The 19487-nt window shown below is 54.7% G+C and overlaps 1 protein-coding gene across 3 annotated transcripts in view; it reads left to right on the plus strand.

Annotated features, from left to right (window-relative positions):
- LLGL1 (LLGL scribble cell polarity complex component 1) overlaps nt 1-19487 on the plus strand; it is a 76505-nt gene that overhangs the window by 55420 nt on the left and 1598 nt on the right. For 2 of the 3 annotated variants that reach the window (XM_007497864.3, XM_056803925.1), the window contains exons 11-20: nt 2305-2458; nt 5762-5866; nt 8096-8388; nt 10577-10730; nt 11788-11941; nt 12672-12955; nt 13463-13727; nt 16301-16415; nt 16662-16753; nt 18201-18321. In XM_007497864.3, coding sequence (XP_007497926.2) covers nt 2305-2458; nt 5762-5866; nt 8096-8388; nt 10577-10730; nt 11788-11941; nt 12672-12955; nt 13463-13727; nt 16301-16415; nt 16662-16753; nt 18201-18321 — 1737 coding nt within the window. Of the gene's footprint in view, nt 1-2304; nt 2459-5761; nt 5867-8095; nt 8389-10576; nt 10731-11787; nt 11942-12671; nt 12956-13462; nt 13728-16300; nt 16416-16658; nt 16754-18200; nt 18322-19487 lie in introns of all 3 variants that reach the window. The other variant, XM_007497863.3, reaches the window with a different exon arrangement.

Genomic DNA, 19487 nt, shown 5'->3' on the forward strand with positions numbered 1-19487 from the left:
TGCAATAACCAGCACCCATTTTGCAAAGGGCTTCACATACATAATCTCATTTGATCTTCAGCCTCAGCCTGAAGCTGGTACAGCAGGCCTGGCTTTTCCCTCTCCTTTGGTCCAGATTTCTGACTTCATTAATGTGGAAAATTCCACCCATCAATACTCCTTCCCCTCTCATAGCAGCAGCTCTTCTGCTAACAGTTCAGAGGGCTGGTTGCCTCAGGGCCCCCAAGTGACTCGTCCAAGCCATGGGCAGGCCATGTCCGTGGGGCTAGAATGGGTAGGAAGTAGGATTTGTATTGGGGTATTTGCTGGTGCCAAAGCTGCTCGCTATACCCTTATTTTGCAGATGTGGAAACTGAGGCTTAAGAGAAGTTAATTAAGACTTGCTCAGGATCGCACAGCTAGTAAGTGTCAGAGGTGGGATTCGAACCCAAGGCTTCCTGATTCCAATTTCCAGCAGGGGCCTTTAAAGGCTTGTTTGGTACTTTATAATTAGCAACATACCTTCCTCCATCGGGGATCTCATTGGATACCTCAACAGCCCTATGAGAGAGGCATTTTCTCCATTTCACTCAGGAAATAAACGACCCAAATTGACAAGTCATTTAGTGACAGAAGCAGGGTTAGCACCCAAGTCTCTGAGTCCCTGTCCTGCCTGCCCTTTCGAGCTTCCTTTCCCCTTCCTGACTCTTCCCTTCCCTGGGTCCTAGTTGGGGCTTTCTCCTCCCTAGAGCCTTGGGGGCCTTCCCTGGAATGGGTTTGTTTGGACCCATGCTGGGACCTGAAAATCCAGCCATTCCTTGGCCCTGGGGCGGTCTGGGTGAGAAGCCTCCCAGGGGCAGGAAGAGGGGTTCTCCCGGATGGGGGAAGTCTCAGCCTCCCACAGGAATGAACCTGCCAAGAAATGACATCAGCAGAGGTGACTCAGCCCCTTCCCAGGAACAATGGAACTAATCCTTGCTTCCTGTTTCCCGATTCTGGCTACCGAAGAACTCTTCTGCCTCCGGATCAGTTCCAGAGGAGTCCCAACTGGTTTCCCTCCTGCCTGCCCTGATCCTGAGTAGTCCCCCCCCCCCCGCCCCATGAGGGGATGGCCAAACAGACAAATAAATCCTCGCCGGTGCAGCCAGCAATTTCTACCCACTCCCCACCCTCCTCTCAAGAGCCTTCTGCACTGAAGGCCCCCCATTGCCTTGGGGAGAACGTCGAAGCCCAGCCTGGTACTCAAGTCCCTCCTGAACACGGCCCCCACTTAGATTTCTGGTCTCGGCTCCCCGCTCCTTCTTTTTACATAACCTCCGCTTTTCTGCGTTCCTCTCGTCAGCCCCTCCTCGGGCTGGGATGCCCTTCTTCCTCTGAGCCCTGCCCATCTTCCATCCTGACACAGTCCGCCTCCCTCCTCCGAGCCTGGCATGGAGCCGGGGAGGAAATGCTATTTGTTGACCCTCGATTTCATGTCCAGCCCGGTGTCGGGAGAATAAAGTCTCATTCTTGCTTTTCAAGAATTTAAAGACCACAGGATAGCTGGGCGGCTCATTGGGTGGAGCCAGACCTAGAGGCAGGAGGTCCTGAGCTCCACCTGGTACCCCTCAAGACATACTTGACCAATCGGATTTCACACACAAACTTAGGGAGCTCATTACCTCAAAAGACATGTCAAGGAGTAGAAATGGACAAGGGAAAAGAACAAGTATTTATAAGGCACCTTGTTAAGTGACAGCCACTTAGCTAAGCCCTTTACAAATATCTGATTTGATCCTCTCAATAACCCAACCTGTTGGGTTCTTCTTATCCCCGTTTTACAGTTGAGAGGACTGAGGCACACGGAGGTTTAGTGACTTGCCCAGTGGTTTTTCCAGTGCTCCATCCACTTTGCCACTAGCCACCTCAGTGCTTTTAGACGCATTGATGAATGTCAGAGGCAAAAGGAGGAAGCGGCTCCTTCTTCATTAAAGTCCTCACTTTCTGGTGGGAGCCCTTAAAAGCCGAGGATCAGAGTTCTTGGAGCCACCGCCCACCCTCTCTTCCTTCACTCCTCAGAAGGGACCTGGATGGCCATTGTCCCTGGGTGGCTGCTCTCCCTGTGGGTTTTGCTGGCAGTTTTTAAATCCTCATCTAATTTGTTGCTAATTAGATAATTATGCCTCGTGGAAGTCTGGGAAACTCAACTCAAAGTGCTCCAGACTGAGCACTGAGAAGCAAAAAGCCTGTGCTGCTTAGCTTGGTAGGCACCTCCTTGGTGTTCTCCCTGTTCTTCCTTCCTGGGGGAGGCCAGTGACCTATCTTCCCTTTCCCTTCCCCAACCAGCCATGAGGACGGGACGGTACGCTTCTGGGATGCCTCTGGAGTGTCTCTCAGGCCGCTCTACAAGCTGGGCACAGCGAACATCTTCCAGACGGACTGTGAACATGCCGAGAGCCTAAACCAAGCCAGCGAGGAAGAGTGGCCCCCCTTCCACAAGGTAGCCCCATCGTTCTCATTTCCTGCTCCAGCGGAGGTCCCCACCCCGCTGAGCCTCTACCCCTGGGGCCCGTGGAGGGGGCCCTTTGTTTTTCCTGTCCCTGGGAGGGAATGAGAAGTCTTCGAGGGTGGTCAGTCTTCCAGGGATCCCAATTGTGGCTCAGAACTAATCTAGGAGGGGGCATCTGGGTGACCCAGAGATGGGAGATCCTGGGTTCAGATCTGGCCGCAGACACTTCCTACTCTGAGCAAATCACTTTTTAACCCCATTAGCCTAGCCTTTACCACTCTTCTGAGGACTTTGTGCAGTTCTGCCTTCCTTAAGTTCATTTCATGTGCAAGGCAAACCTCTCCCCAACATGTCATCAGACCTCTGGAAACAAAGGACGAACAACCAGTGGACTCCCGGAGTTGAGAGCGTATCTGAGCAAGAATCGTTTCTCCCATTGCCATCAGGAGAAAACGTATCACTCTGGGATCTGCTCCCTTCCATTGGGCCACACACAGGCTCTGCAGGCTCGCCATTCCCCAGGACTCTCCACCCAAGCCTGGCTTTTCAGAGGTCCCGCCTGTGGGCTCTGAGAGCTGGCAGGCTTCCAAACTGTGGAAGGCTTCAGTGGGCTGCAGCCACAGACAGCCTGTCGTTTGAGAGCTGGCCTAGATAAAGGAGGTTCACCACAGGTTTAGGTACTAACTCACAAATTTGGGAGACATAGAAAAGGACAAAATAATATAGTCTTTGGGGGCAACAAGGTGGCTCAGTGGATTGAGAGTCAGGCCTGGAGATGTCCTGGGTTCAAATGTGGGCCAAACGCTTCTTAGCTGTGTGACCCTGGGCAAGTCACTTCCCCTCCATTGTGTTTTGCCTTGGGAACTGGTGCATCGTGTGGATCCTAAGAACAGGGTCTTTAAAAAATACTCTGCTTTAGTCTTCAGTTCTGAAAGCTGTCAGGGGGTGAACAGGGGCATTCCCTAACAGATATTGATTTAGCCATGGAAGGTTTAAGTGTGAGGTCTTTGGCCAGCCATTCAGGGAATGGATACGCTACGAGGGACGTTGTGCTACATCCAAGCTGACGGGCTCGTTTTAAATGGAACCAAAGGACAGAAGGCCTTGCAGCTGGATGGAAGGCTCGTTCGCGGGCTTAGCTCAGGGAAGTCAGTAGAGAACTTTTTTTTGTCACATGCTCCAAGGTAGCAAAATAGAAGCGTCAAGAGAAGCATTTATGAAATGCCTCCTCTGTGCTGTGTGCGAAATACAGAAACGGTGAAAGCGGTCCCTGCCTTCAAGGAACTCAAAATCTATTGGGGAAGACCATGTAAATAAGGTGCACTCAAGCGAAATTAGGTCATCAAGACAGCAAGAAAAAGGATTGCAGACTGGAGACTTTAGCTGGGACTTGAAGGAAGGCAGAAGTGGTGACTAGGAGGGAAAGAATTCCAGGCCTGGGGACAACCAGTGAAAATTCAGGAGGCTAGGAGATAGGGTGTCTTGTGTTCAAGGAACAACAAAAAGCCAAGAAGCCTGGAAAGACAGGAAGGGGCTGGGTCTTGAAGGACTTTGAAAATCTTGATCCAGGAGGTAATTAGGAGCCACTGGATGAGAGAGGGAGGGAGGGAGGGAGGAAGGGAGAGAGAGACAGAGACAGAGAGACAGAGTGAGAGAGACAGAAAGAGAGAGACAGAGAGGGAGAGAGTGAGAGAGACACAGAAAGAGAGGGAGAGAGAGAGACAGAGAGAGAGAGGGAGGGAGACAGAAAGAGAAAGAGAGACAGGGAGAGAGAATGAGAGAGAGAATGGGAAAGGCAGGGGGAAAAAGGATGGGGGAAGGAAGGAGAGAGAGGGAGAGACTTGGGCTTTAGAAGACCAGTTTGGTAAAGGTTAAAAACCAAAACAGCATCATAAGAAAAAAATGGACTCTTCTATTAAGACAGAAGAGACTGATTACTGATGTGGGAGCCATTCCCTCATCATCTGTTTCAAAGCAGTCCTCATCATCAATCAGTGTAAGCCGAAGTCATCGACAAAGGAGAAGAATTGGTAAAGATGAAAAGACGGAGTAATCATAGCAACTTAATCATGCCGGATTGAAAGGAGCCACCCACCCTTTAAAAATGGAGAGCAGTCAAAACCTTGATTGGGGGAGGCACGTGGTTCAGTGGATGGCGTGCCAAACCAGGAGTCAGTCAGGAAGACTCGTCTTCCTAAGTTCAGACACTTCCTTGCTGTGTGACCCTGGGCAAGACACCTAACTGTTTGCCTCGGTTTCCTCATCTGTAAAATGAGTCAGAGAAAGAAATGGCAGAGCATTCCAGTATTGCCAGAAAGCCCCCAAAGAGGCGTCATGAAGAGTCAGACACAACCGAACAAGGACAAAGAAGGGGCCGCCAAGGAGCCAGCGCCCTGCCCTGTTGTCGTGCCTTTTTCTTGTTTCTATAAAACAGCCGACGACCGTTGTTGGGCATCAAAGGTGTCCTTTCTGAAAAGTGACTGGACAGGCTTTTGCCGGCCTTTCGGGGTGGACCCCGCCTCCCCCCAGACCCCCTGCCTATTGTTGGCTGATCGCCCTTTTCAGAAACGATTCAGCAGAATCCGGCTTTCCAGGCTCTCTGCCGTAGGGAGGGCTTAAGTGTGCTCTTTCCGTAGGCACCAAACCTGAGGCCGGCTGCCTTTCAGGTTCTCCTGCATAAACGGGGAAGGACCTGCCTGGAGAAACATTTGTAGCTGCTCTTTTTGGGGCGTCGGAGAATTGGAAAGGGCGGGGATGCCCGTCCACTGGGGCAGCTGAACAAGCGGGGGAGAAGCTTGTGATGGAAAACTTGTACCACAAGAGACGAAACAGGGTAAAATCAGAAAAACCCGGAAAGACTTCTGTGAGCAGATGCGAAGTGAAGCGAGTGAGCGAGACGTGGCAGAAGCAGGACAGGAGGAGGAGCTGAGAAGGGCTGAGCAGCTGCAGGACACCCGCGAGGACGCTGGACCGCAGACCAAGAGGGGATCCCCGGAGTCTGAGGCGCGTCAGAGCCTGCCATCCGCCGCTCTCTTTGCTTCTCGACGTGCGTCGTCCGTCACAGCGTGGAGACAGGCACGGAATGAAGCCACTGATCTCAGCCATGCCAGGCTGGGCAGAGGCAGAGGAGGGGAGGAGAGAATCCGGATCTTCGGCGTCCGGACTTGTTTCTGCGGGGAGTTGGACACGCTTAAAAGTTCTCCTGAGTGCCCGTCGCAGGGACGACGCTGCGGGGGGTTGTGCCCCGCTCGTGCCCCTTCTTTGACCTCTCGTTTCCTTCGTCTGTCCACGCAGGTGGGATGTTTTGACCCCTACAGCGATGACCCTCGGCTTGGCATTCAGAAGATCTCCCTGTGCAAATACACAGCCAAGATGGTGGTGGCCGGCACCGCTGGGCAGGTAGGTGGTCCTCTCCCAGGCTGAGGTCCTAATGTAGAGGCTTTGGAAGTGGCGGGGAGACAATGGACGGCAGGTGCTCCGCGAGAACCTTCAGCCCCTTTGCCTCAGTTTCCCCTTCTCTAGAATGAGCTGGAGGAGGAAATGGCTGGCCACGCCTCTATCTTTGCCAAGAAAACCCCCCATGGGGCACCGGAGGGTCAGGCACACCTGAAACTACCGAACAGCAACCACCATAGACAGGAACTTCAATGAGCCCCTCATTGAACATCCTTCTCGACGGCGGCTCTGGTCTTATTCACTGGTTTCAGCGGTGCTCTGCATGGCCCTCTTTGGGGTTTTCTGGACGGATATTGGAGTGGTTTCTTTTTTCCTCTCCAGCTCGTTTTCTAGTTGAGGAAACTGAGGCACTTGCTCAGGGTCACGTTGCTAGTAAGGGTCTGAGGCCAGGTTTGAATTCTGGAAGAGTCTCCCTGATTCCAGTCTGGTGCTCTGTCCACTGCACCGCCTACTGCCCAAGCAAATCCCGAGTGCCCTGAATTAGATCTTCACTGGGAGACCCATCCCAGATCCCATCTCGGGCACTTCTACAAGGCAAGTCGCTTCCTCTCTCTGGCCTCAGTTCCTCTACTAGGAAAGGAGAGAATTAGGCTCGGTACATTTCAGCGAAATTCTGGGAACATTTACCAAATGCCAACCCTGTGCCGGGCACTGGAGGGACACAAAGGACAGTCTTTGCCTCAAGGAGTCTAATGGAGGGGCCAACATGCAAACAGATAAACACAAAGTGAGCTATAAATGGGGGAAAGGGGAAATAACAGAAGAAAGAATTAAGAGAGTTTGGGGAAAACTTCCTCTAGGCGGTGAGATTTTCATTAGAACTAAAGCCAGTGGTCAGTAGTCAGAGGAGGGAAAACATTCCAGGCACAGGGGACAGCCAGAGAAAATGCCCAGAGCCCAGAGATGGGGTGTCTTATTTATGAGATATCCAGGAGACACTTCCCAGCTGGGTGACCCTGGGCAAGTCACTTAACCCCCATTACCAAGCTATTGTTCCTCTTCTCCCTTGGAACCAATACACAGTATTGATTCTAAGATAGGAAGTAATGGGAAAGAAAGGAAGGAGGGAGGGAGGGAGGGAGAGAAGGTGGGGGGAGACTGAGGGGGAGAGGGAGAGAGACAGAGAATGAGAGAGGGGAGAGAGGGAGAGAGACAGAAAGAGACAGAGAGAGAGGGAGAGAGACAGAAAAAGAGGGGGGAGAGGGAGAGAGAGAGAGAGAGAGACAGAAAAAGGGGAAGAGGGGAAGAGAGAGAGAGACAGAAAGAGAGAGAAGGAGAGACAGAGAGTGGGAGAGAGACGGGGAGGAGAGGGGAAGAGAGAGGGAGAGAGACAGAGGGGGAGAGAGACAGAGACAGAGAGAGAGACAGAGAGAGAGACAGAGAGAGAGAGAGAGAGAAGGAGAGACAGAGAGGGAGAGGGAGAGAGAGACAGAGAGAGGGGGTGAGAGACAGAGAGGGAGAGGGAGAGAGAAAGAAGGAAGGAAAGAAGGAAGGAAGGAAGTCAGGAGAGCAGTGTCACAGCATCAGAGTAAGAGCACTGGAAGGCCGGAGGGGTCGGGTTATGAAGGTTATGTCACACAGAACCTCTATTTCCCCTGGAGGCAGTTGGGAGCTTGGAGTTCCTGAGCAGACGTGCTTTAGGAAATCTCGTGTCCATCTATGGAGCTGTGCGTGATTGAAAAGCCATTTTCAAGGCAAAAGCGCGGCTCTGCTGCTTGGGAGCTTCTGGTCCGGGCAGGAGAGGAGCGGGTGGGGGCCATTCATTCACCGCGCGGGGCAGAGTTCTGTGAGCGGCCTGAGCGGTGGCTGGAGGGGAAGACCTCCGGCCAGGGAAGGCTGGGTCTGAACCTGGGCAGGGATTTGGCTGTGGCAGAGTCCAAGGGAGAGGTGGCGAAGGCCGGCCAGCTGTCCCAGGAGCGGGCGCAAGTTCAGGAAACATTGCAAGGAGAAATGTGACCAGTCTTGGTGGCAGCCTGGAGATGGGGAAACAAAGGCAAGGAGAAGGGCCGGCGTTTTTGGTTTGCTTTAAAGACCCGTGTGGCTTCCGAGGCAGAGTCACGAGGGTGATAGGGGTGACGTGACTTGGCCGCGGTCTGGGGAGTGTCTGGGGCCTTGCTCGAACCCAGGACCTCCCATCTCCAGACCCGCCCTCTCCTGTCCCCCCCCCGCCAGGTGCTTGTCATGGAGCTGAGCGACGAGAAGTCCGAGCACCAAGTCAGCGTCGCCACCATGGACCTGCTCCAGGACCGCGAGGGCTTCACCTGGAAAGGCCACGACCAGCTGAGCCCCAGGAGCGGCTCCCTGGCCTTCCCCGCCGGCTTCCAGCCCGCCGTGCTGGTGCAGTGCCTGCCCCCGGCCGCCGTGACCGCCGTCACTCTGCATTCCGAGTGGAACCTCGTGGCCTTCGGGACCAGCCACGGTTTTGGACTGTTTGACTATCAGCGCCGGAATCCGGTGCTGGCCAGGTAGGGCCCGTCGCTGACGGCCGGGCTGGGCTGTGCAGGCGTCCTGGTCTCCCAGCGAGCCTGTCCGGGCTTCGTGGCTGTGACAGTTTAGGGGGGCTCCCAGGGGGCGTCCCTCACTTTGTCTCTGGCCCTCTCTCGTCCCAGAAGGCTTCGCGTGGAGTCTAGCCACGGCCGCCGTGCCGGGGGCAAGCGAGCCGAACCCCTTCTTTCCCAAGCCTGGCATCCCTGGCTCGAGGGGAGGGCAGAGCCCTGCGAGCCACCAGCTCCGCCAGGCCCTTCTCAGCCGTTATGGGGAGCTTAGGAAAGAGTTACCCCAGGGGAAGCGCGTTTAGATGTGAACTTCCTTCCCTTGTCCATGAGCCAGGCTTCAAAGTACGTCCCCAAGAGGCCTGGGCACACCCCTGTCCGAGCCCCTCCCCAGGCCTCTCAATGCCTCAGTTTACCCTGGGAGTTTCCTCCTTTGGACTCGTAGGAAGCTCTAGTTCCACATACCTCCTAGGCTGCTTGTTGGCACCCCAAGAGTCATCCGTTGGCTTCTGTTTTCTCTAAGTGAGCCCCCTGAGAGAAAGGTGTCAAAGGAATGGGAACACGGGGTGGCCTTTGGTGGGTTAGAATGGGGGTGGGAGGAGGAATAGACCTTTAGAAGTAAGAAGGGATGGGGCAGAGGGCTGGACAATGGATAGAGAGCTAGACCTGGAGACGGGAGATCCTGGGTTCAAATCTGACCTCAGACACTTCCTAGCGTTTGGACCCTGGACGTACCACGTGATCCCAATGGGCTAGCCTTTACGTGCCTTGGAACCAAGAGTCGTACTGATTCTATGACAGAAGGATCCATCCGTGGAGAAAGAGACTAAAAAAATTAATTTTGTGGTTATCGTTCCCTTGTGTTTGGCTCTTTGTGGCCCCTTTTGGGTCTCTTTGTGGCAAAGATACTGCAATGGCTGCCATTTTCTTCTCTACCTCATTTTACATATGAGGAAACATGCAAACAAATGAGGGGGAAAATGTGACACAGCACGTAAAATCAAGATTGAACTCAAGAAGACGAGCTTCTGGATTACCTAGTAATATTAATAACAGGTGGATGGATGGATGGATGGGTGGGTGGATGGATGGGTGGGTGGGTGGGTAGATGGATAGGTGGATGGATGGATGGATGGGTGGGTGGGTAGATGGATAGGTGGATGGATGGATGGGTGGATGGATGGATGGGTGGTGGATGGGTAGATGGATGAATGAATGGATGGATGGATGGATAGATGGGTGGGAAGATGGATGGATGAATGGATGGATGGGTGGGGACTATTTATAATGCTTCTTATAGGCCAGGCACTTTGCAGTTATTATTTCATTCCATCCTCATAACAACCCTGGGAGATAGCTCCTGTTATTATCCTGATTTTACAAATGAGGAAAGTGAGGCAAACAGAGGCTAAATGACTCATCCAGCATCACACAGCTTGCAGCTCTGAGGCCAGATTTGAACTTGGGTCTTCCTGACTCCAGGCCCAACACGCTATCACCTAGCGGCCCCTTGAAGTAGAAAACCGGACCCATTGTTCTGGGTGCTCGCCCTATCCCCCCTCCATTGCTATTTTCAGTTTCTTCCCTGAGATCCATGGGCTTGGCTGGCTAACGAAGGCAGTTCTCTAACATCCCTGGCTCCCTCCTTGTCCCTCCCCTTCCCCAGGTTCCTGGGCCTCTTCCCCAGCCACAACTGGCCTTTTTAGGGCCTCCATGACTCCATCTGTATGATAGAGGTCAGTCCTTGCATCTGCATTTTTTAAGCCAAGGCAGCCAGTGCTTCACCCAGAGGAATGAACTGCTAAAACGGATTCCCTAAAGAATCCAGCCTGGCCCTTCTTGGCAGTCCAAGGGGGCTCCCCGAACCCTCCTGGGGGAGCGGGTGGACCCGACCACTAGGAATGTGAAGAAAGGCGTGAAAGAGCCCCCAGAGCGCTCCACGAAGCCCGAGCCCCCTGTTCTCCCAAGGCGGGGACGACACACACTTGGATACAGTCTGCACTATTGTTCTTGCTTCCTTTCTCGGGAGCAGATGGGCAGGAAAGCGGCAGCGGCGGCCCATCGGTGCCCACCTTTGTGAGCCGGGAGCTGAGCGCCCCCCTGGAGGACGGAACCCTCCAGCTGCCTCGGCCCCCCCAAATGCTCCCTCCCTCCCTCCCAGGTGCACCCTCCATCCCAACGACTCCCTAGCCATGGAGGGACCCCTGTCCAGGGTCAAGTCCCTGAAGAAGTCCTTGAGGCAGTCCTTCCGGCGAATCCGGAAGAGCCGCGTCTCTAGCAAGAAGCGGACCAACCCACAGAGCCCCAACAGCAAGGTACGAAGAAGGGATGGGGAGGAAGGGCTCCCCTGAGGGCTCCGTTCCGTCCCATCCGGGCTCTGCCCCTTTGGCTCTGGGTTCCTCATCCCAAGGTGAGACAGCTGTGAGCCCGAACATTCCAGGGATCCGATGAACCTCAATCCCTTCTCATGGAGGTCTTTGGGACCGTCTGGGGAAAGGAAAGCTTTTATTATGAAAGGGAGACTTGAGAGAATGGCAAGGTTGGGCGGTGGGCTGGAGGGTGCTCTTTGGTATATTTATCATTTCTTCCTCCGACCCCAGAGATGATGGCAGCCCTTTGGCATGCCGGGGGTGGGAGAAGGGGCCTACCTGGGTGAGAAAAGTGAAGATTCAGAGAGAAGGAAGTCAGAGTTTCTTTGTTTTCACTGTAATTTTTTAGTCTTTATCTTCTGTCTGGCCTGATTTCCGATCAGATTTGATTGATCATCTCTTCCAAGGCAGAGGAATGGGCAGGGTTGGACCATTGGGATTAAGTGACTTGCTCAAGGTCACACAACTAGGAAGTGTCTGAGGCTGCATTTGGACCCAGGCTTGGGCCTACCGAGCCATTTTACTGCCCCTTCACTTTAGAATTTTTAAAGCCTCAATATTGGTAAATGTTTAGTGGCCTGGTTGAAAACATTCCTTTTAAGGAGAGAAGACTCTGATCAAGAAAATGTGTTGGGCAAGAGGACAGCGAGGGAGCTCAGTGGATTGAGAGCCGGGCCTCTAGACGGGAGGGCCTGGGTTCAAATCTGGCCTCAGACACTTCCTCGCTGGGTGACCCTGGGCTAGGGTCACTCTTCTGCCTTGGAACCAATATATAGTATTGATTCTAAGACAGATGGTAAGGGGGGAGGGGAGAGAGAGACTGAGAGAGACAGAGAAATACCAAGAAGCCTTCCTGGATGGGAGCCCGTCAGTCCCTCAGTGATGAGCATTGGTTCAGTTTCTGCTCATTGCTGGGCACTGTATGCATGCTGGAGAGGCCCAGGAGAGCTGGATGTCTGTGCCCGTGACTTGGTCCTTCCTCCTCACGCCCCCTTGTGACTAGGTACAGGAAGCCAATGCCCAGCTGGCGGAACAGGCCTGCCCCCACGACATGGAGATGACCCCCGTGCAGCGGCGGATTGAGCCCCGGTCGGCCGACGACTCGCTCTCGGGCGTGGTGCGCTGTCTCTACTTTGCCGACACGTTCCTCCGGGACGGTAAGGCTCCTGTGGGCCGTGCCTGGCCTCTCTCCCTGCAGCCAGAGGCAGCGTGTGTCCATGGAAGGGGCCCGGGGCCTGGCGCGGGAGGTGCAGGGCCTCGTCTTCTCAGGGACCTTTTTCCTACCTCTCAGCAAAGATGCTGGAGTGGTTGGTAATTCCAGCCGTCATCCCGGGTTGTCCCATCTTTTTTGGTTGTGTTGGGCTCTTCATGACCCCGGGTGGGGTTTTCTTGGCCAGGGGTACTGGAGGGGTTTGCCATTTCTCTCTCTGGCTCATTTGACAGAGGAGGAAACTGAGGCAGGCAGGATGAAGTGACTGACCCAGGGCCATGCAGCTAGTAAATGTCTGAGGCCGGATTTGGACTTGGGAAGATGAGTCTTTCCACAGCTGATCCTCTGCCACAGTGAAAGTGTAAAATACTAGACGGATGTAGGGGGCAGCTAGGTAGCACAGTGGATGGAGAGCCAGGCCTAGAGAACGAAGGTCCTGAATTCAAATGTGACCTCGGACACTTCCTGGCTGTGTGACCCTGGGCAAGTCCCTTCACCCCCATGGCCTAGGCCTGACCACTCTTCTGCCTTGGAACTTGGTACGATTCTAAGACAGAAGGTGAGGCTTTAACAAAAATACTAGGACGGATGTGGAGTACTGGTGGTCCCGTTTGTTCCTGGGGAGACCCCCGTTGAGCTCGGGCCTCTCCCCCCCCCCCCGGTGTTCCCCTTCACAGCTGCTCACCACGGCCCGACCATGTGGGCAGGCACCAACTCGGGGTCCGTGTTCGCTTACGCCCTGGAGGTGCCTTCCCAGGAGAAGTTCTCGGAGCGCGCCGTGGAGGCCGTCCTGGGCAAGGAGGTGCAGCTGATGCACCGGGCGCCCGTGGTCTCCATCGCCGTGCTGGACGGCCGGGGCAGCCCCTTGCCCGAGCCCTACGAAGTGTCCCGAGACCTGGCCAAGGCGCCCGACATGCAGGGCAGCCACTCGGTGCTCATCTCCTCCGAGGAACAGTTCAAGGTGAGGGAGGCCCCGGGGTGGGGGGGGTGGGACGAGGCCCGGGCTGGCCTCCCTCCCTCCCTTCGGACGGTGTCCGTCCTCTCAGGCCAGGATCCCCGAGCGGCTGCCCTTCCCTTCTCCGGCCTGCCATCCTCTTACGCCTCCCACATCGATCCTCTCGGGCCCATCTCTGGGGCCTGTCATGTGCTTCAAGAGTGTGGCTGCCCCCGATCAAAGGCAGCTTCTTCTGCTGGGTGTGGAAGACCCTCCACTCGGATTCCTTTTTTATTGTTTGTATCCCCATAATCCCCCCTTGAGAAATTCCTTACTTTCTGGCTTAGCAGCAACTCTAAAACGGAAGGGCGAGGGCCAGACAGACAGGATGAAGTGGCCGGTCCAGGGTCACCCCGGGAATAGTTGAGGCCAGACTTGAATACAGGACCTGCTCTCTGAGTCCCTCTGGGGGAGTCCTCTGGGATTCCGAGTCTGCGTGACCCCGGCTGACTCTGGGTCCCCCCCTCCCCCCAGGTCTTCACGTTGCCCAAGGTCAGCGCCAAGACAAAGTTCAAGTTGACGGCCCACGAGGGCTGCCGCGTGCGCAAAGTGGCTCTGGTCACGTTCGCCAGCGCGGCGTTCGAGGACTACGCCGAGAACTGCCTGGCCTGCCTCACCAACCTGGGCGACATCCACATCTTCGCCGTGCCGTCCCTCCGGCCGCAGGTGCACTACGACTGCATCCGCAAGGAGGACATCAGCGGCATCGCCTCCTGCGTCTTCACCAAGTACGGCCAAGGTGAGCGCCGCCGCCCGCGCCGTCTATAGGGGCCAGAAATGGAGGCGCCCTCCGGAGGGCCCAGGTTCGAATTCTGTCTCAATTGCCACCCTTCCAATGACGGAAATGTCTTTACTCACATCACCACAAATCTTTGTAAATTAAAACAAGGAATGCCGGGAGGCCGTCCGCCGACAAGGCGTTCCTGAGAAAAGTATCTTCTGGGTGCCCTTTCTTCCCCACCCCCACCCCGGGGACTAGGCCTGCTCTTGACCACCTGTCAATCCACCCCTAATGAAATGCCATCAAAGGAGTGGCAAGACTTAGAGATGGGGGGGCCGGATCCTGGGGTGCCAATATGGCCCCAGACACTTCCTAGCTGGGGGGCTTCACCTCCCTGGCCAGTCCTTACCACGCTTCTGCCTTGGAACCAATACTTCCTACTGAGTCCTAGACGGAAGGAAAGGCTTTAATATTTTGTACATACGTGGATCATCAGATAAAAATTTTTAATTTTAAGATCAATTTAAATGTTTAATTTTCAAATAAAAAAATTCTATATTTTTTATTTTTAAATTTTGTTCTAGTTAAGTATTTTTCCAGGGTTCCAGGATTCCTGGCCTCTTCCTCCCCCCATCCCTGTCCCCTCCCAGAGCTTTTCCCCTGGGTCATACGTGCAGTATCGCTCACTACCTATTTCTGTTTTGTCCACCATCTTTTAAAAACCAAAGCCGCATCCACAGGCATTTACGGTTGGACGCGTGGCTTTTCTAATTGGACATTTTCTTCATTTTAAGCTATTTTTCCACGGTTCTAGGATTCATGTTCTTTCCCTCCCACCCCCAGAGCAGACAAGCAACTGCACTGGCTTACCCAAAGCGCAGGTAGACGTGGACGTGCTCCGCTGGGCAACAGAAGAGGCCTAGGTTGGCCACGGTGGCTGCTCAGACAGCAAAAGCCTGTTTGGGGCGCTGGGATGGCCCGCTTGAGACGTCGGCTCTTCCGGCCTGGAGAGCCGTTCCCTGCAGCGGCCTCCCGTTCCTTCCCTCTGGGCAGTGGTTTTATCTGCATTTATTCTGTGTGGGTCCGGGAAGAGGCCAGAAGGGCCGGCCGGGGCACGTCTGTGCACACTCTGCCCACCTCCTCCTCCTCCTTCTCGGTTCTGACGCCCCATCGCAGATGCCTGGAGCTGTCCTGGTGGCGTTCTGTTTGGGGTTTTGGCGGGCCGGGATCATGGAGAGGGTCCGAGGCTGGGTTGGCCAGCATTCTTGTGCTGGCTCTCAGGAGGCTCATTATGGGGCTGTGGTGGGGCCGCTCAGGCTCTCTGAGCCCCCATGCTGTTGTTTTTCAGTTGTGTCTGATTCTTCGTGACCCCATTTGGGCTTTTCTTGGCAAAGAGACCAGAGTGGTTGGTCGTTTCCTTCTCCAGCTCATTTTACAGAGGAGGAAACTGAGGCCAGCAGGGTGGAGTGGCTTGGCCAGGGTCACGCAGCTGGGAAGTGTCTGAGGCTGCCTTTGAATTCAGATCTTCGCCCTCTCAGACCCAGCACTGTACCCCACAGCACCCCTCCGCTGCCTCCAGCTAGCATTTCTGTAAACCTTTAAGGTCGGTGCTTTACAGGTACCTTGTACTGTCTTCACAGTAGCCCTGGGAGGCGAGTGCTGATAGTATTATCCCTGTTTTACCCATTGGGAAACTGAGGCAGGCAGAGGTTTTCTTTTTGTTTTGTTTTTTTCTTTTAAGTGAGTTATCCTGCTTTTGTATCTGAGGCTGGATTTGAACTCAGCTTCTCCCGGCTCCAGCTCTGTCTCCTGAGATGGAGTCCATCCCTCTCTTCCTTACTGTCGCCAACGCACCCAAAGGGGCTGGGAGAGAGCAGAGACTCCTGCCTCACCCTCAATAGGTATTGATGAGGCCAAGTCGGATTGTCTGTCTCAGCTTCCTTAGTTAAGTGCTCCGTTCACAGGTCCACACTTACCGACATGTGGCGATACAGAAGGGGCCGCTCTGTGGAAGGGGTGCCGCAGGGCTCTGTGCGCCTGGAGACCATCAGTCTAGTGTAACCCTCGCCTTCCGCCTTACAATCAGTGCTGGGTGTTGGTGCGCCAGAAGAGCGGTCAGGGCTAGGCTGCGGGGGTGAAGGGACTCGCCCAGGGTCACCCATCCGAGGCCACATTAGAATCCGGGACCCCTGATGTGGCCCATGAGGCGCCTGGGGAAGCCGGCAGGCGGGCTCTGTCACGTGACCGGGCCCATAAGGCGTCTGGGGGAGCCAGCAGGTGGGCTCTGTCACGTGACCAGGTCCATGAGGCGTCTGGGGAAGCCCGCGGGGCAGGCTCTGTCACGTGACCGGGCCCAGGCGGCGCCTGGGGGAGCCGGAGCTGGCTGGTGGGCTCTGTCACGTGACCGGGCCCATGAGGCGCCTGGGGGAGCCAGAGGCCAGATTAGAACCGGAGACCTCCAGCCCCTGATGTGGCCCTTGAGGTGCCTGAGGGAGCCGGCTGGTGGGCTGTCACGTGACCGGGCCCATGAGGCGCCTGGGGGAGCGGGAGGGTCCTCGCTGAGCTCCTGCTCTCCCCCTCTCTGCCCACAGGCTTCTACTTGATCTCCCCGTCGGAGTTTGAGCGCTTTTCCCTGAGTGCCCGGAACGTCACGGAACCCCTGTGCTCCCTGGACTTCACCCGCCCCCAGGATGCTGTCTGCGGCAGGTGCGGGTGTGGGGGCGGGGCCGGGTGGGCGGGGCCGCCTCCTCGGCATGTGTTCTGGGGCCCTCTCCTGGCGGTTTTTGTCCCCGCAGTCTGGCAGCCCCGCTGGCCGCCTGGGATCCCCATGGGCTTGGGGCTTGGGACCTGGGCACGGCCGCCTTCCAGGAGGGGGTCCAGTGCCGCGGCCCCGGGCCAGCTCCTTCCTCTTCCCCCGCCCCCCACATCCCGTCCTTCCTTCTTCTCTAGCAGCGATTACAAGGGATCCCCCAAGCTGAGCCAAGCCAACGGGACCCACGTGCTGCCCGGGCCCGAGGGAAACCGCCCCTTCCTCGACGGAGCCGGTGAGCGCGGGAGCCTGCTGGGGGGAGCTGGGCAGAGAGCGGGGCCTGCAAGGGGGCCTGAGGCCCTGCGTGCATCTGGAAGAGATCAGCAGGGGGGAGTCCACCTGGGCCACGACCTGGGAATTGAGGATTCAGGGGGCAGCTGGGGGCTCAGTGAATGGAGAGCCAGGCCTAGAGAGGAGGTCCTGGGTTCAAATCTGACCTCAGACACTTCCCCGCTGTGCGACCCTGGGCGAGTCACTTGTTCCCCATGGCCTAGCCCTGACCACTCTTCTGCCCTGGAGCCCATACTTACTATCAATTCTAAGTAAGGAGTTAAAAGAATGAAATGAAATAAGAGGGTTGGGCCAGACAGTTGCTAAATTTTTTACAATATTTTTTTACCAAATTTTTGCCACATTTACTGATTTTTTAAAATTTACTATTTACATATTTACTCTTCTGTGGATGAGACCCAGAGGAGCAGAGGGCAGGAAAGGAGGAAGGACAGCAGTCACGTGCCACACAAAGCTACCTAAATGTGGCGGCCCAGGCAGCGCTGCGAGGCGCCATGTGGTGGGGTGCCGAGGCCAGGGCCTGGCACTGAAAGGGTGCTGCAGAGGTCCTTGGGGCCTTGTGGGGGAACAGAGGGCTCGGCTCTAGGGGAGACGGGCAACCCCACTTCGCAGGCCCCACAGCCATGAGCTGGAGAAGGCTGAGCAAGCCGTGGTATGCAGTTAGAACGGGAAACGTGCCCCCAAGGAGTCATGAAGCCTGGAAAGGCGCCTCTGAAGGGATGCAAGTGAAGTGCACAGAGCCGGGAGGACACGGCAGTGACACAAATACTGTCCCATGATGGTGGGGAGGGACAGACTGTCCTAAACAAAGCAGGGTCCCCAGAGGACCTCCAAGGCTCCCAGCTCAGGTCCGCTCTGTCCTGCACGAGTCTCTCACTGCGTGTCATCGGTGTCGTGCGCGTAGCACAGGAATGTGGGAATATAAATTCCATGGACGTGCCGGGTATAACCTGGAACCACCTGGAGAGCAAGGCTGGGACAGGAAGGAGAGAAACCGAATTGCAAAATGTCAGAAAAAATCATCAAAAATCATTTCTACACAGACATTTTAGAAATAAAATTTAACCTAAAATTGAAAAGAAATATTCAGAAAATGAAAAAGAAATATGCTCCCAGAGCCATGCCATTTGCAGGACAGACCCCCCCCCCCCAGTCCACAGGGAAGCTGGAAGTGGGGTGCTCCAGGCCAACGTCTCCAGGGCCCATCCTTGCTCTGGCCTCGGGCACTCTCCCCAGGGACCCTGCGTGGGGCTTAGCCCTTTCCACAGGACAAGTTTCCATGGCTCCAGAGTAGGCTCATGGGTGAAGGGAAAGGAGAGGGTCGGGTTCTTGGCTGGTCCTGGCCCTGCGGGGCTGGGGAGCCCCAGGGTGATGTGGCACATTCTTCCCAGGAACCCCCGAGCGTTCCCAGACTGCCCTCTCCCCCGCATCCATAGACTCCCCCAACAGCACGGACAACACGCTGGACAGCACGGCTGACATCACCGTGGAAGAAGTGAAGGATTTCTTGAGGTGAGGACCAGATGAGACCTGTTTCCCGGCCAGAATCTTTTTATCTTCATACCAAGCCCAGGTCTCTAGAGTGTTTGGTGGCTACCCAGCTTGCCCTCAGTGGGGTTCAAGAAGTCGTGGTTTCTCTTGAAAAATTCCCTTTGGGTAAAAGAATATTGCCAACAGGCCCAGCCTCAACCCATTCCCTGCTGTGTCCAGAAACTGAGCTTTACATATGCCGGCTCATTTAACTCTCACAAAAAATCCTGGGGGAGGTGGGCTATTGTTATCCTCACTTTACAAATGAGGAAGCCGAGGCATGTAAGGGTTCAGTGACTTGCCTAGGATCAGATTTGAATTCAGATTTTTTTTTTAAAAACCCTTACCATCTGTCTGAGAGTCAATATGTATTGTATTAGTTCTAAGACAGAAGAGTGGTAAAGGGTAGGCAATGGGGGTTAAGTGACTTGCCCAGGGTCACATAGCTAGGAAGTGTTTGAGATTGGATTTGAACCCCAGACCTCCTGCTTTAGGCCTGGTTCTCTATCCCAGCTGCCCCTGGTTGTTTTTGTTATTTTGGGTTTTTTGTTTTTTTTAACCCCTTTCTGCCTTGGAACTGAGACTAAGTCTCAGTTCTAAGGCATGTTACATTTATATTATGGTTGGACTGAATATTTAATTGGTGGTCTCCAGGGATTTAATTTCTAAATCCCAAAATGAATTACCAAAATAAATGGAATTATGATAGTTTATTTTTACAATAGAGGGAAGATATTAAGGAAGAGAGAAAGAGAGAAAAGCTCCCACTTCCTCTGAACCAGTTAGAAATTCTAAGGCACCAGTCAGGGGAAAGGAGTCTCAGGATGATGGACTTTTCTCAGAGGTTCACACCTCCAGAAAGGGCAAGAAAGGAAGTCAGCCTTTTCACTCACCACAGTGACCTTCTAAAAGGAAAGCAGTCTGAGGTCTCTTGCTTAAGCTGCTCCAGGGGTCCCGTTGCTCTGCCAAGTGTCTTCACTCCAAATCTGAGAGTCTCTTCCAGTTCAACTTGGAGTGACTGAATGAACCTTGTGTCTGTTTCCACTAATTAAAGACCTTTTTCTCTTGTCACCTCCCCTAAATTTTACATCTACCAATCACAGCAGATGCTCCTCTCCAGGACTGCCCACTATTTCACACATGGGTCA

The sequence above is a fragment of the Monodelphis domestica genome, chromosome 7 (genome assembly GCF_027887165.1).
Source record: "Monodelphis domestica isolate mMonDom1 chromosome 7, mMonDom1.pri, whole genome shotgun sequence".
In the NCBI taxonomy this organism is placed as follows: domain Eukaryota; kingdom Metazoa; phylum Chordata; class Mammalia; order Didelphimorphia; family Didelphidae; genus Monodelphis; species Monodelphis domestica.